Source organism: Pygoscelis adeliae, unplaced genomic scaffold (genome assembly GCF_000699105.1).
Source record: "Pygoscelis adeliae isolate BGI_AS28 unplaced genomic scaffold, ASM69910v1 Scaffold160, whole genome shotgun sequence".
NCBI lineage: Eukaryota > Metazoa > Chordata > Aves > Sphenisciformes > Spheniscidae > Pygoscelis > Pygoscelis adeliae.
The window spans coordinates 7297743-7314353 of record NW_008824035.1 but is presented as its reverse complement, the minus strand read 5'-3'; the positions used below and the strand labels follow the sequence as shown (position 1 = coordinate 7314353).

At 35.9% G+C, this 16611-nt stretch overlaps 1 protein-coding gene across 1 annotated transcript in view; it reads right to left on the bottom strand.

Annotated features, from left to right (window-relative positions):
- CCDC141 (coiled-coil domain containing 141) overlaps nucleotides 1-16611 on the bottom strand; it is a 110599-nt gene that overhangs the window by 53463 nt on the left and 40525 nt on the right. The window contains exon 7 of the mRNA XM_009332356.1: nucleotides 7157-7351. Within this exon, the coding sequence (XP_009330631.1) occupies nucleotides 7157-7351 (195 nt within the window). The remainder of the gene's footprint in view (nucleotides 1-7156; nucleotides 7352-16611) is intronic.

Genomic DNA, 16611 nt, shown 5'->3' with positions numbered 1-16611 from the left:
TTATTTTATTTCCATTATTAAACTGTTCTTATCTCAACCCATGAGTTTTCTCACTTTTACCCTTCCGATTCTCTCCCCCATCCCACCGAGGGGGGGGAGAGTGAGTGAGCGGCTGTGTGGTGCTCAGTTGCCGGCTGAGGTTAAACCACGACAATATTAAATTAAAGAGTCATAGGAAAGTTATAAAGTGTTCAAGAATGATTATGAATTTATAAGTATTTCAGAAGGAGTGAACCACTCAGCCAGACTTATTGTATTACTAGTTAGCATATTTAACTAGGCAAGCAGCAAATGTAAGAATGTGTTTTGAGTCTTGCTAAAAAGCAATAGGGAGATTTAAAATTAATAAATCAAAAATGTATATATTACTGCCATTGTTACATTTATTAAAGAGCAACATGAGCAGAATGGCAACTGGACAAGAGACTATTTAGAAGAGAAAAAGGATGGAAAAAAAAAAAAAAAAAAGGTGTTCTCTGCAGCTTCTCTTCCTAAACATATCTGAGCGCCTTACATGTTCATCAATCTGCACCTTTTAGGATGATAGAAAACTTTATTGGGTTGCGTTGCCTGCATTCTCAGTGCTGTTGTTACTTCAATCAATTAAGGCTGCTACCACAAGTGAAGATTTATGTTTCCTCATGTTCAATTTCAGTTGCAAGTAGGAAGCCTGATTACAGCAAGATATTATCCGGATTAACTTTTTCCCTAGCAACTGCTGCAGTCATTGGTAGTTCTATACCCCTCCTATTATCCTCAGAATAGCAACATCAGGCCCTAAATTCAGACTTTGAAGAGCTCAACCATATCAACATTAAACAATCCACACAAAGCCAGCCTTCTATGTCTATCTCAGACTCTTTTCAAGAACTAGCATGTGTATATCTCTGATTTTTTTTAATAGCATGAGCATATTATGGCAACAGAATATGAGGAAAAAAGCATCTTGTCTACATGCAACTGTGGTACCAAAGCATATGGTTTTAGAAATTGTATCACTTGATCTATCAGCTGACAACACAAAAATACTTTGCAACTTATATATTCACAAGTTAAAGATGCAGGAGAGTTATAATTAGTGATCTAAATGCTTTACACTAATGACAGGGTTTTTTGCATTTCAGCATGGAAGATTAGTAGGGAAAAATAATAGTTATGCTAGCAAAAATGACAAAAACCTTACAAGCTGTAATTAAAATGAACACCAACGTGCTGAAGATAACATGGGCATAACTCCTGTTCTCTTTCCTGAGCCATTCTGGGCACTTCCTGCTATTAAAAAACACTTTGTAATAAATTCAAATGTCATTCAAAAAGTGTCTTAATATTTCCCTCTAAATTTCCTTGTTAATGGTTACCTTGACCATTCTTCATGACTGGGATCCATTTTAAGTAATTTTTGAAAAGCAACAAAAATCATGCAATGCACTTTTCCCAGTCTGTTCGGTTTTGTGGTTCAGAACATGAATGGTGAATTTTGTTGTGGTTCTTTTTTTTCCCACTTTAATTCTTTAATTTTGCTTTAGTTTTCTTTCAGCCTGTCTTCCTCATCCATTTACCATAGTTTTGAGATCTTTTCAAGGAAGTAAATGATATAATCCCTCTGTACATCCTCTGCGTCTCTACTGTCATCTGGTTCCATATAGTTGTCTTGCTTTCAAAGTCCTGTGCCTGTTCAGTTGTTCCTCATGCTTTATTAATTACCAAGATCAAAAGCAAGTAAAGGATTTTTCAGCAAAGCTTCTAACTCAGCAATATGGACCTCTATTTGTGTATTTAATTCTTTTTACCAATACCGAGTGTTATCACCACAAAATCATTGACTATATGATATATACAAACCTGAAAATTCCATTAACAAGGAGAAAGAAAGTCTAGAAGGTTAAGCAAAATAAGTTTCACTGGATCATGCAGAGGTCTGTATTCCAATCCCCACAGCTCCATGCCAAGAATGTTCTACCTCTAAGTCCCTCCTGTATGTTCACTTTAAAGCTAGTTACTATCTATACTATCTCAAATGATTTTTAATTTTTCAATGGCACATAGGAGAAAAAAAAACCCAGCATCTAAAGTAGTTAGAAGAAAGTATATATGTCCTGGCGTTCAAAATCAAAACGTGACTTTTGAAGTAACATGCACCGAAGTACAAGATACTCAACAGCTAACTAAAAATGTGAATTTGCAACCATACTGTACTCGGTAAAAGTCTTACTTATTTACTTTAAGCTATCCAAGTGAACATTTTCAAGCTTTCACGATACCAAAGCAATCTCAGACTATTCCACGTATCATTTCCCAAGTATTCTCAGAGGATAGCTACACACAGATTCCCCTGCAGAAAGTCAAACTGAAGGTAACTACATAGAAATGGATTGATATTTAAAGGAAAGCTTAGCAAGGAATGTACATGATTACAAAAGAGCCAAGGCGCTTGCAAACATGAAGAAAAATATTGCTTAATGCAGCCAAATGCGCACCAGAACTTAAGAGCACAAACACAATGCGAGTACTACACTTCTGTGTTTTTATTTTCCTGAATTCATTAAAAATTAAAATGACAATGAGATACACAAGATCTAAAAGGAGTTGTCTTCGAGTTAGTTCAAAACAAGTAATACTCTATTTTGCTCATTTGCCCTTTACACATAAAGAGAGTCCGGAGGTTCAGGCATACCCTGAGAAAAACTGAAAATGTCTCTTTTCTGAACTATAGTAACTATAGTGTTTTGTTCACTCTTACACGTAACAGGTGTAATGGCATGCTGTGGAGACACACCTGAGCTAGTGCTTTCTTCAGCAGGTACTTCCACAAAGCACAGCCCTGTATTCTGAAAAGATGCTACCTTTGACAGCAAAGCAATAGACCTATATTTGTGTAGCTCCTTGTCCACACTAGAAGGGGTTGATTATCAGCAACAGTTTTAACACTGTTTCCATCAGCCCATCTCAGATTCCTCATTATAAATGAAATCTAGAAAGATCAGACTTACTGGAGCAAAAGATCTCTCTCACTTCAAGGGTCTGTAAATAATTTCAACACCAAGTATTCTTTACATGTTCTTAAAAAAAATACCGAAGGAATTTGTCTTGTTAAAGACAAATGTGATTACAGCCCCACCTGGTGCTCAAAGCAAAAATTAGTGCAGGCAAAGCCTTAAGGATGTTTTTTCAGCACATTTAATAGAGATGAAGATTGTTGTTGGAGCTATCCTTGGAAATGATCTGTTTTTAAAGCTTCTATAAACGAGCTGCAAACAACATGCTTAAAAAAAATACAAAAAGACTATTTGGTCTTTGGACACCTTAAAATATAAACTTTTCTAACTAGCCTTCTAAATAAAAGGTTTTGGAAAAAAAGTGTGCATTACTAACACTACTTGACGTATGTGCCCTTAAAGAACAGGCTTGTAAAATGGAAACAGAGAGATTTCACATTTTAAGTTTGGTCTTTAATGTTGAGGTCCTTTTCAGTGGAAAATTTTCAGATGTAGCACCTGATTTTCAGAATTATCAAAGGCTTAAAACTCAATGGGACACCTTCAGATAGCAGAGTTTAAGCACTTACTATTTCCAAAAAGCACACAAACCCTTGTTTTCTTTAATTTCAGTGTAACAGCCAGCACCACTGGCTGAAGACCTAATGTTTCAAAAGCTTTGTGCCCCAAATCAAGGCACCAAAATCGAGAACCAAGATAGCTCTCTGATCTGATAGCACACACCTGGAAAAGGCTTGAATAAGTTCTCTACTGACATCAAGAACTGATGAGATAGAGGGTTCTTTGCTTAATCCTTCTGTTCTAACTCAAATAAATTTCCTTTAACAAATTGTCATGTATTAATACTAGAATGTAATAACAGAACTTACTTTTATTATATGGTAAGCCAAACAAATTAAATTACTTCTTGCTTTAACTAAAGAATATCATCCAGTTTGCAGTTATGGAAGATCTAATACAATTGTGGTAAATTGTTCCAATAGGTCATTTCTTCACTGTTTAAAAAATATGCTCTATTACTAGTTGGGATTTGGCAAAGTTTGATATCTGTCTGTGGATTTTGTTGTCTGCTGGATAGAAAAATTATATGCTATTAAACTTTCCTTGCCCATATAGGTGCTTATAGATTGCCTGTCTTTATTACCTACTACTCTTATATAAATTACAAATAATATAGGCAAAAAAATACCAGCAATCAATCCACAGTACTCCACTGGAAGCTCATCTGTTGATAAAAATCCCTACTACTTTTCCCATTTTAAGGCTTAAAACAGATTTGGCTCTGAATCGGCTTCAAGTGGCTTGAGGATTTTGTATCATTCACTTTCACCATCAACACATGAAATAGCAGTAATATAACCTTACAGAAGTCTGTTATAACACTATTTCCACCTTTATTGGTCCTTATTTGATCTTCTCATAAAAACCTATTGTTAAGCTGACACATATCAATGGATTTGAACTAATGATATTAACCTCCCTCAATTCTTTATTAATCAGCTCTTCTATCAGCTGTTCCCATGAGTTTGCCTAACCTTGATTTTAGGTTGAAAACTTGTAAATTAACTGTGCCATCCTCTTCCCACCTCAACATTCTAACATTTTTGGGGGAAATGGAATGTTTTCAAGATTTTACAGCACTACCTCTTAAGAGAGGAAAAAATCTTCTTACTCAACTTATTTTTCACCTCTCTGATGAGTTTCTAGAAGACAGTACAAGTTAGTGCCAAATTAGCATCCAAATAGGGTTTTGATTTTTATTATATGGGCACACATCCAGTACAAACTGGATTATAATCATTTTGCTTATACCAAGGAAAACCGTTCAGAGGATAATTTAATTTTTGGAAAGACTAATTCCAAATTCAATCTAGTCTCTCAAAAGAGAAAGGCTCAGAAGCAATACAAGTGAATATAATTTCAGTAATAAGCCTCTAAATATTTTAGATTTAACTGGAAACATTTTACAGCCAAGAAGAGACACTGGATTCCTGAAGACTCGTTTTGTTTCCATGTTTTTCTCCATTTTAATTCTACCTGACTGAATGTGGATGAATCCCAAGTCATTTCTAGTATGCCTATTATTCCATTATTATTTTATTCCTTTCTGCATGCATTTCTGTCGTGGTTTCACCTCAGTCAGTCGGCAACTGAGCACCACACAGCCGCCTGCTCACTCTCCCCGCCGCCCCCCCGGTGGGATGGGGGAGAGAACTGGAAGAGTAGAAGTGAGAAAAACTCGTGGGTTGAGATAAAAACAGTTTAATAATTTAAATTAAATATATATATATATAAAAAACAAGATGCACAATGCAATTGCTCACCACCCGCTGACCGATGCCCAGCCAGTCGCCGAGCAGCGGCCCCCCCCGGCCAGCTTTTCCCAGTTTATGTACTGAGCATGACGCCTCTTGTGTTGAATATCCCTTTGGCCAGTTTGGGCTCAGCTTTGTTTTCTGTCTGCGTTTCTCGTGTGGTTTCAGCTTTGTCAGTCGGTAGAGCATGGGAAGCTGAAAAGTCCTTGACTAGTGTAAGCACTACCTAGCAACAACTAAAACATGGGTGTGTTATCAACATTGTTCTTATCCTAAATCCAAAACACAGCCCTGTACCAGCTACTAGGAAGGAAATTAACTCTATACCTGCTGAAACCAGGACAATTTCTTTGACTGTATTGTACTCCCATATACTGATTTTTTTTTCAGTCTGTTTTTTTAACTCCGATCTTTTTTCTTTACTTGAACAATAAGTTTTACAACATTTGTTTACTGGAGACCTATTAAAATTCCCACTTGAATCAGTTTAATTTAAAAATTCATTATCTATTTTTAACTGCGATTAAGTACTACCCTGTATTATCATAGCATTTGAAAAAGACTTTTAAGATCTTAGGCCTTGAGCCAGTAAGAATATAAAAAGTAAACTAACCTACATAAGACTACATGTTGACTAGTCTAAAACAACTTCAGAAGATGACTGAAGAAAAAAAACATCTGATATTTTTGTTTTGCGATAGGGATTTGAAGAGAAAGTCTACAAGAATATTCTTTTCATGCTGACATTAAAGTCAACCAAAAAAACAAAAAGAAATGATGAACAGAACGCCTGAAAGCATATTAAAGTATTCAAGTATGATAAACAGCTTATATTATAGAGAAAAAAGTATTATAAGTAGGATTTAACAAAAATTAATGACCAAATTTACGAAAATAATTTTCATACAAGTAGTTATTACTGGACTTGATGTTTGAAAAAGTAAACATTTAGTTTTAAAATATTCCTTTTTTTGGTCATCAATGATTTACCCATTTTCATCACATAAGATCAGGAAAAGACAGAAAATTAAACAGACATACTAGTGTTTTAGTTGTTGCAACTAGTCAAGGCTGCTTGTACCTAAACACACAACCCACACAAAACAAGCAATGTATAGAATTCAGTAGACAGGTAGGCCCCTCTTAGCGTTCTCCTGTGAGAGCTGCAAGAATCTGATTCTGGAATCTGAATCACTGCTTCTCCACATGAGCACATCAGTGATGGAAATTATTGCCTACACATTATCTTGCTGACCTCGGTATATGTGTGGGCCTTCCTTCATCATTTGTGCTATGACTAAGGGAGTTTTGTGCTTTTTTTAACTGGCCACTTCGGTGTTACATCATGTCTAGACCATGTAGTATATGACGTGCCCGATATGAGGAATTGTATATTGTTCTTGATTTTTCTCATGTCTGATTATTAATTAGCCCCTGTGGAGACCATTGCAAGTATAGACATAATTTCTGGTATCCATCCTAGCCTGTAATTGTTTGGGTATTTTAGAGCAGCTCCTGTATCTTCATACAGCATTATGCCATCATGACAGAGCCCATGGTCTTAAAGTCCAATTTTTGGCAGATATTTCCCAAATGCCTTATTTTGAAAACTGAGTGTTCTTCTCAATATACTTTTTTTAAAAAAGAAATTTTTTAAAATGCATTTGCCATTTTGGATATAATTTTGAGGTGAAAGGTCATATATAAAGGGTAATCACATTTGTAATTTTCCATTCCAAATTTTTTAGCAAAGTCTCTTTGCATAATCCCATGTATATCAGCCTTCAAGAGCACACTGACAGTTGTATTATCAGGTTATTGTTACAGATTTGGCTTCTTACCAACCTTGCCAGCAGTATGAAAGAAGTCATTGGCCTCTTGTAGCAGGGCTTTCCTTTCTTCCATATGGAAGCACGCTTCTTCTCGCAACAGACAGATTTTCTGATTTGAAAGCTTTAGATGTTCTTTTTCTGTATAGTCTTCCGAAAGCAAGATCTTAAGTGCTTCAGCTTCCAGCTGTTCCACAGTGGAATTCCATTCCTAACAGGAAAAATTCCGCTTTAATCAACTACGCATAGAAAAGTAATATACCTGCACGATAATAATATAAATACTGGAAAACATGTGTCGCATTTATAGGCCTGAAAGTTATCACTATTTAAAACAGTATTTCTACTAGGAGGGATTTCTCAGCAAATTATGGTTTTAGTGACAGAGTTTTCAGTGCTGGCATTCTACATTCTTTGACACAGTTTCACAGGCAGAACAGTTACTAGTGTGTCTGCTGGGAAAAATGGTCTGGATAACATAAAGACAAGAAACTTCTACTGGGTAAGATCACACTCCCATGACAAACAGCCCCTTAAGTCCAACTATTTAACCAAGAACAAATTATAATATTGCCTAGATAATAGCTGCTTCCAGTGAGACAATTTCTGCTGAGAGCTGTCTGGTAATGAATTAAATCAAATGACTCTCCCTTATAGTGAGGTGTGCTATCATCCTTGACACTCTCCATTGTACATTTTCCCTGATTTCCTACACAAAAACACAAGTCCGTCCAAAGCATGTCTCTGCCTTATCTGACCATGAACCTTTCTAGTGGCAGTGACAGATCAAAGAGATGCTTTAAAAAGGAAGACCATACTTCAGAATTTCAAGCCAGAGTCAGAAACATTACTGATGCTTAATTGACTAGGTACTTTAAAACTAAGGTGCTTTAAAATGGATTCAGTTGAATCAGTACAAGTTTGCATATAGATATTTTGTCTGCATTGTACCACTTGGAAGCATATTTAGCTAATCAGAACTGATTGTTGATTTGACTCCTATTTCTTTTTTCAACTATTCATACTGAACTGACTTGTGCTTCTAGTGTACTGACCCAAATGATACATGAAATTTAGGGATTAAACCTTCATGAACAAAACTTTTTTACCTACAGTTTTACCTGTGATAAATGCTATTACAGTATTCAGTCCCACTATCTTCTTTAGGTTAAAAAGAGGTATTGAAAAGCATATCAGACTAGACAGCCCAAACGGAAAGGAGTTTTACTTTAAGAGAGTCAAGGGAAAAACACCATGTCATCTCTTCCTGTCTTGCAACTACTGCTTTGTTGTTTAGTTTCTTCTTTGATTTTGCTGTGTTTTTATAGAGAAAACTATAAAATAGTAAAACTGTTACACTGTACTTTATCCCTGCTGTGCTTGTCGACACTTAAAATTGGTGCCATATTATGCTATTCAAAACAAAAGGAGCATCTGATAATACACTGCAATTTCCAATGCCTTAGGTAGCATATTTCCTCCACTTTTCCTGGTAATGAATTAAATAAGAGAAGAACCTTTTTGAAATTCATTTAGCATTTCCTTCCACAGATTTTTATCAAATGTCTGGTAAAACAGACAGAAAAATATTTAAAAATAAGACAGAAATGTTTTCATTAAAACACTCCGAAGTGTGTATATGGCACAACAAGATTACAGGGTAGGGTCTTTTATTTTCAGCATGATTAAAGGATGTTAGCCTCACATTTGTTGTTTCTTTTTAGTTAAATTATTGCTAGTGAAAGACGCTGTTTTGGAACTTTTCCCTAAAGAAGTAATCTGGTTATTCACAGATCTTTCACAAATAGCAGCAATTCTAATTCCCTCGTAGAGTCCCACCATGCTGCTTTATCTTTCTTTGAAAAGTACAGTAAGCAGGAGTAGACCTATTTTGGTCTGTGTAGTTCAGTGCATTCCTCTTCTGACATTGTCCATTGTCGTGACAACAACTGGTATGGTGAAAACACTTGTTCAAAAAGATCAGCAGCTTATTTTACATAGACTTCTCCACCAGATGCAGTTATCTCTCCCTCCCTATTGGTATGGACTAGATCTGGAACAACAACAACAAACAAATGAGAGAGACCCTACAATTCCCAGCATACCCATTGCCCAACATAGCCAAATTTAAATAGTACATGGCAATTCCAACGGAAAGGACTAATTTCCTTGCTGCATTTTAGATTAACTTGAACAGTTCATGAAAAAGATCTAGCACTACTCACAGGTCACTGAAAAACATCTCAAAATGGAACACACATGCATTCAGACCATGCCTGTATGTTCTTGACTTGAACTTTGGATTCATTTCTGCAGCCTCACAGCACATGAACTGAAGCTGAAACAGAGGGTATTGACATGAGTAACAAAAGTAATTTTAAAATATGAACAAACCCATGGGAATAAGGAATGTGATGCCTGGTGTGATGTCAATACATTGCAACACAAGTCTCAAAATCATGAATTATATACAAATAACTTTAATCTCTCTCAAAAAACAACTACCAAGGCATATTAAGCGATGAACCTTTCTGTGTGAAAGGTTCCTAGTACCTAGTACCACCTAGTCTGTGGTACTAACTGCTGCAAGTTATAACAGAGACAAATATTTTAGCAAAGTTGAGGAAAAAAAGGATGCACATTTTATATGACAAATGAGACCCTAAACGAGATTTTAACATGCAAATTTTCATTAAATTAAAACCAATTTAAAAGGATATTAAAGCTTATTTTGGTATTAAGTAAGCTTTTTGAGGAGAAAAATTTTAAGAAAGACTTCATGCTAATAAACATAAAAGGACTGCTAACATCTTCACTGAAGTAGTAAAAAATGTCCCAGATTACAGATTTATTTGATCAATATCCTAGTTCTGTGCAATGCAACATATTCCTTCATCTTGAAACTCTGATGAATAGGAAAAGGAAAATTATGACAATCCTGCTGAGTTTGTAAGTCATTTTTCCACTGTGGTGAGTACTCTTCATCTTTCTGCCATGGAAGACCTAAGCAGCTGTAAAAATCTATAAATCTTCATTAATGCCTTATTTAGCTTTTTCATGTTAGATCTACTTTTGCTTTCAACATTTATTATAGTATTAACAATTTAAAAAAAAAAAAGGCCAGCATAAAATAATTCAATAGTGTCAAAATGTTTCAACCAGATTCTAAGTGGTTTGGTAAGAAAACTAATTGCACATATTTCAACAAATTTAGCTTTGTTTCATTTTGAAAAAGAAAGATGTGCCAGAATCCCATCGAGAACTGAGTTCTGGTTATGCTTCAATATACCTGCACTGTATGCCTACAAAGATGCAAACCTGTCTCACTCATGCTAACCCTTCTTTCCTTCCATAACAGAACCCTTACGAAAAGCCTTCTCAGAGATTTTTCAAGTTCAGCTCTTCCACAAACAAACACCTGAAGGCCAAACGCTACCCATTATATTTTCTTGTATGCTTGTAAAAAATATTGCTGTTTTGGAATATCCTGAAATGAAATTGCACCACTTCCCAAGAAAACACTCAAAAAACCCACCCATATAAGTATTTCTTGAGGACTTGAACTGGACACTTTTAGCTTCCTAGGGAAATAAAGAGATATTAATCTGGGGCACAATAAAAGCAATTTTTTTTTCATTTTTTTTCATTTTGTCTATTCCTGATAAACAGCTATAGCAAAACCTTTCTTGATTTTTTTGTTTTATTTTTCTTTCAAATTAAAATAACAACCACTTCTGTGATCTGGATGCAATAATCTTCAGCCTGTACTTTTAATTAAGTGAAATCCTTCACTGTATTATTTAATGCACAATTCCCCTTTCATAAAGTCCTGTCTTTGTCTCTCTGCCCTAAGTAATATTCAGCCAGAATGAGGATTTTGAGAAAATTACGGTCTGCTGTGCTGTATTTGTTCCTTTTTAGCTGAAGAATTTATCTTGGGAAAAAATATTAAGGAGGTCTCTCCACACACACAGCTTAATTGGCCTATGTATGAATAAGGTGTGGACCCCCGATATCCAATTGAATCAGCACCGCAATGTCATCGTCTTCCAATACTTGCAGCTGGAATGACTGGCACCAAATGCATTCCATGGTCAGATTCTAATCAAAATTTCACCTACATTTAAACATATAGATGTTATTGAGAATTAGAAAACAACACTGCAGTTGGGAGCTTTTAACAGGGACTAACAATAATTAATCGATAAAAAGCAAAGAAAGTGCAGTTGAATATGTGCATCCTCATTTTGTTACTATATGCTATTTGTATAATAATTAAAAATAATATTTTATGCAAGAATTAAAAATGCATATTTTCTGTGTAACAGGAAAGGAAATTGTCTATAGTTAGCTTAGAAGCAGATACAGAAAAACAAAAAAGTTCTGAATTGTTTCAGTGTATCGCAATGTGTAAATTATAATTACAGCAGGCAAGGCTAATTATAAAGAAGATTACTCAACTTGTAGTGAAATTATTTCCTATAAGAGGATTTCACTGCAACAACATTCATAAATCTGTTTGGTACAAGGTGTCCAATAGCAGCTTTTAGGTAATCTTGAAGCACAGGTTAAACTCTGCCTCATTTATACTGAGGCAAGCTTCTTCTCTAACCTTTCACACAAGCTCAAAAAAACAATTTATTATAATAATTTATAGTTTACAATATTCCACAACATTATAACCTTGCACACTGTCTGAGGGTTAGATTCATTTGCTATCCTACTTGATCATTACTCAAAATTGGTTCAATTTTCTATAAAATAGCTAGTGACAATTTCATTTTCAGCTTTCTATTTATAAGGAAGTGTTTCTACACATAAAAACCTATACCTTCCATTAACAGGACATACAAACTCAGTGGAAAAATCTTTGTCATTTTTTTCTGTCCTTCAGCCTTCTACATATTAAATTTGTAAAAGTCTGCCAGTCAGCACTAAAATATTTGTTAGACATTTTCCCTGAAAGGAACACAAAACCTACTATTACCTTGACTTTTCAATTTGTCAAGAAATGCTTGTGAATTCCTCTGACCTATTAAAGACACATTGCATCGTATGTGGCTATACTCAGTGTGTCTCCTTAGCTCATGTCACTATTCTTACTTTTCCTTGCAGTAGTAAGTCTTTTAAACACTTACTTCCACTACTCCGTTTGGCAGGGAAAATGAGCTCTTTCTAGGTCCCTGGATTAATCAGATATTTTTCAAGAGTGTTAAAACTGATGAGGGAAAATTATTGTGGCTTTAAGAAAAGTTTTGAACTTTTTCTGCCTTCAAAAATACCCAGCACAAGCCTGGGGGAAAAAAGTAGAAATACCTACAACTTTATCTTGCTATTAAACAACTATTGTGGGATAAATAGGCTTTTTTGGTCTATACCATAAACATTTCTTACTTAAAAATAGTAACTTTGGATTAAAACCTGAGAATTTGTGTAAAACTGTCTTCACTGGAACATTCTAGGGTTAAGCTGAGAAAACCTTGAAACACATCTATTTGACTTCAGCTTGTGATCCATATAATAGATAAAGTACCACAAGCCAATTAAGTATAAAAATATGTTTTCAGAATATATGATAAATTAACCCCTTCTCTCATACTGCAAATGTTCACAACTGAACTTTTTCTGAGCCCAACTTCTGCCTGTAATTGATTCATTGGATACATTGGTACATTGATAATTTAGCCCCTGTGAATATCTGAAAGGCTTTTACCTTCAATAACTATGTTGCAGTATAACTAACTACCAATATAATCATATCATTCCTTCAAATTACAAATAAAACTGTGTGCACTAATACAGCTGCAAAGGATTGTGACCTGCTGTGACAATTACCATATGATCTGTCTGTTGGGAAGTTCAGTGGATGGGTGTATCAATGTATTTAACAGTGAGTTGTTAGAATCAACAGACAGAAAGAGGAAAAAGTAATTCAAAGTCAGTCACCTCCCAGAAAATTGTTGAGAGATTTAAAAGATAATGCCAGGACAGAGATGGACCTACCAAAAAACCAAAAAACAACAACCACCCCCCCCAAACTATTAACAGGGGGGGGAAAAAAAAGAGAGAGAAAAGGAGCAGTCTCCCAAGGCAGTGAGATGGCACTACAGGAATATCAGACAGTGAGAAGAACCTGACAGATGAATGTAGATTTGCATCTGCCACACACGAAAGGAATGTTTAGGTAAAAATAAAATTGCTCATAAAGAAAAATTATCTTTCTTTACATGCTTTGTTCTAGCTATCAAAATACAGGAGTGCATTAAAACATCTGCTATGCAGATGAAATGCAATACTTGTCAAACTCCTCAATGGAATGCCAGTCTCAGAAAAACCAGCAAGAAGAGCTGAATAGCCTGAGTTTGCATCCATGCAGAGGACGGTAAAGGAGCATGGCCATCCAGGAAAGCCAGAGACATAAGAGAGCTCCAGAAAGACATTTAACTGTGAAATAACTTTTCCATGTATCTGAACATTAGCTGTGAGATCTGGGGAAAAAAGCAGGTAAATACAATATTCTCAATCCTTCTGTTAATGTCAACAAATACAGCAATTAATACTACTAATTGATAGTGTTATTTAATTTGGTTATTAAGAACCATCCTGAAACCTCATTAGAGCATGTTATTACCTAGCATGGCTACTCCAGACCCCATAAGCATGCAGATCTATAAAACAGAGAAGTACTCTCCATCTTGCTACTAATCCTTATTAAAAGGAGGACTGATTCCAGCATTGTTCAGTCCTGAAAAGTGGCAGAAACTAGACAAAGTGCAAACAATTTAGAATACTACTTTTCTTCATCTCTAAAGTTATTTGGCCACAAAGTGGTGCTAGCAGTTCTTTTTTACCATGCCAAGCACCTCCAATACACACAGAAATGTAACAGCAAGCAGTTAATCAGTGCCAGCTGATATCCCCATTGAAACATGACTTCCTAAAACTGCCTCTCCTCTACTCTCAAATCTTGGGGCTGTGTGTGTATGTGTGTCCATTTAACGTTTTGGAGGGTTGAGGGCTTTTTTTCCAAATATGAATTCTTGGTTTTATCTTTGGTCTTGATTATTGTACAAGATAGCGATAACGTTTTCAGTGGTTTCACCTCTTAGCAAAGTGAGGTTCAAGATATTAACTTGAGAACGTAATAAACCATACTCCTTCCTTCTCTCAGCCCAGTCACATAAATAAGGTGTTAATGCTGTAAATCCTTCTTAGGCTAGGCTCTGAACAATTTAAGCAAATAATTTGTCTTGTTCTTCTCAATCCAACATGTAAGTAAACACGTGTATTTTCTTTGTGTGAAACTGTTCAGATACCAGAACTTTCCACTATCTTACTCTCTATGAGAGCACTTACACTTGCTCTGCACGTCTATTACAAAGAAACTTTTCACCATACCCTCAAAGCTACAGTATACATATGAAATGTTACCTGAGAAGATTCATTTACACCACTTTAGATCCTAACAGGAATCCCAATGTAGTTAAGGACTAGTTTATCAATGCCCTTATTACTTCTAACAGGATGCCATAAGAAATTGTCGTGGCCATTCAGACAGTATGGGAAAGACACTAACCAAAATCTACCTTTATTTTTGCAGCAAGGTAAATAAAATGTTTTAAAGCCCATAATTGCTTTTTGGAAACATTCAGTTTTGGCACGTGGGAACTAGACAAATGACAGCAGACATCAGCTATGCTCTAAGCAATGACCAAGCTACAGAAAAGCATGTAAGTAATTAATTAGCCAAGTATTGTGTAAGGCTAATTGCCCTAAGAGTTCTTCCTGAAGATAATCTGAAGTGTTCTTCACAATCGTTTCCATATTTTCTCACATAAACTGATAAAATAGTTAACTGTATGAAGTGATAAAACTGAAGACTTCTGGAAACTACATTTCACTCTGAAATCAATGTAGAATATTCACTTTTTTAAATTAGAAAATAAGTTGGACACTAAAAGGATTCCTGGAGGGAAGGTAATTCTAACTGTAGATTTAGTGTTACTAGAAAAAACTGATATTGTCTTTTTCCTATTGCTAAAGAGATTACTTATAATATATACACAGTAAAAACTGGTGTCTGCTTTTATCTTGATAAAACATTAAAGAATCAGACATATTAAATAATTGCTTAATAAAATAGAAGTGGAGAATTTTGAAGCACTAAAGCAGTTAGTTGTCTTTCTATTTGAAATGATGATCTTAATTTCTACTCTAAAATTTTCCAAATAACATGGAATGGTACCATAGCTATGTATAGTGGGGGTTTTGTGGTGGGTTCCGCCCCCCCCAGTTTTCCATGTGAACCTGGCAATATTTTTGAGCGTTTTACCGTTTTGTCACATACTACAAATTATATAATGACTCTTGATTTCATGGAGAAAGTTAGTCCTTGCAGAAAAATCTCATATGACAAAAAAATCAAACAAACAGAAAATAATTCTGGTGATTCTGTACCACAAAAGTGCCCAGCAAATACCCAAATGCGTGGTGATCACATGCATGTGTATAAAATCTATGCCAACCTAGAGCTTCAAAAACCAGAACATGTTGCATGTTTTTATAGCAAATTGTGTTACAAGGTACTCAGTGTCATTTTACAGTGATACTATCATTGTCTGCAAAGCACATTAGGTTGCACAGATGTAGCAGAGTTGTTATTCATCACAATATTCTTTTGGTCTGAATGCAGCCTGAAAACATATTTTGGGAATTATAGACGCTTGCTTTACCGAAAGCTAAAAAAATTGCTAGTATTGTATTTTTTAAACCATTCTGTTCCTAAACACGTTCTTGCCACATTATATTTAATAACTTAGAATCATAGAATCATAAAGGTTGGAAAAGACCTCTAAGATCATCAATTCCAACCGTCAGCCCAACACCACCATGCCCACTAAACCACATCTAAGGGATGGTGACTCAACCACTTCCCTGGGCAGCCTGTTCCAATGTTTAACTACTCTTTCAGTAAAGAAATTTTTCCTTACATCCAATCTAAACCTCCCCTGGTGCAACTTGAGGCCATTTCCTCTCGTCCTTTCGCCAGTTACTTGGGAGAAGAGACCGACACCCACCTCGCTACAACCTCCTTTCAGGTAGTTGTAGAGAGCAATGAGGTCTCCCCTCAGCCTCCTTTTCTCCAGGCTAAACAACCCCAGCTCCCTCAGCCGCTCCTCATAAGGCTTGTTCTCCAGACCCCTCACCAGCCTCGTTGCCCTTCTCTGGACACGCTCCAGCACCTCGACGTCCTTCTTGTAGTGAGGGGCCCAAAACTGAACACAGTATTCGAGGTGCGGCCTCACCAGTGCCGAGTACAGGGGCACGATCACTTCCCTGCTCCTGCTGGCCACACTATTTCTGATACAGGCCAGGATGCCATTGGCCACCTTGGCCACCTAGGCACGCTGCCGGCTCATGTTCAGCCGGCTGTCGACCAACACCCCCAGGTCCTTTTCCACCAGGCAGCTT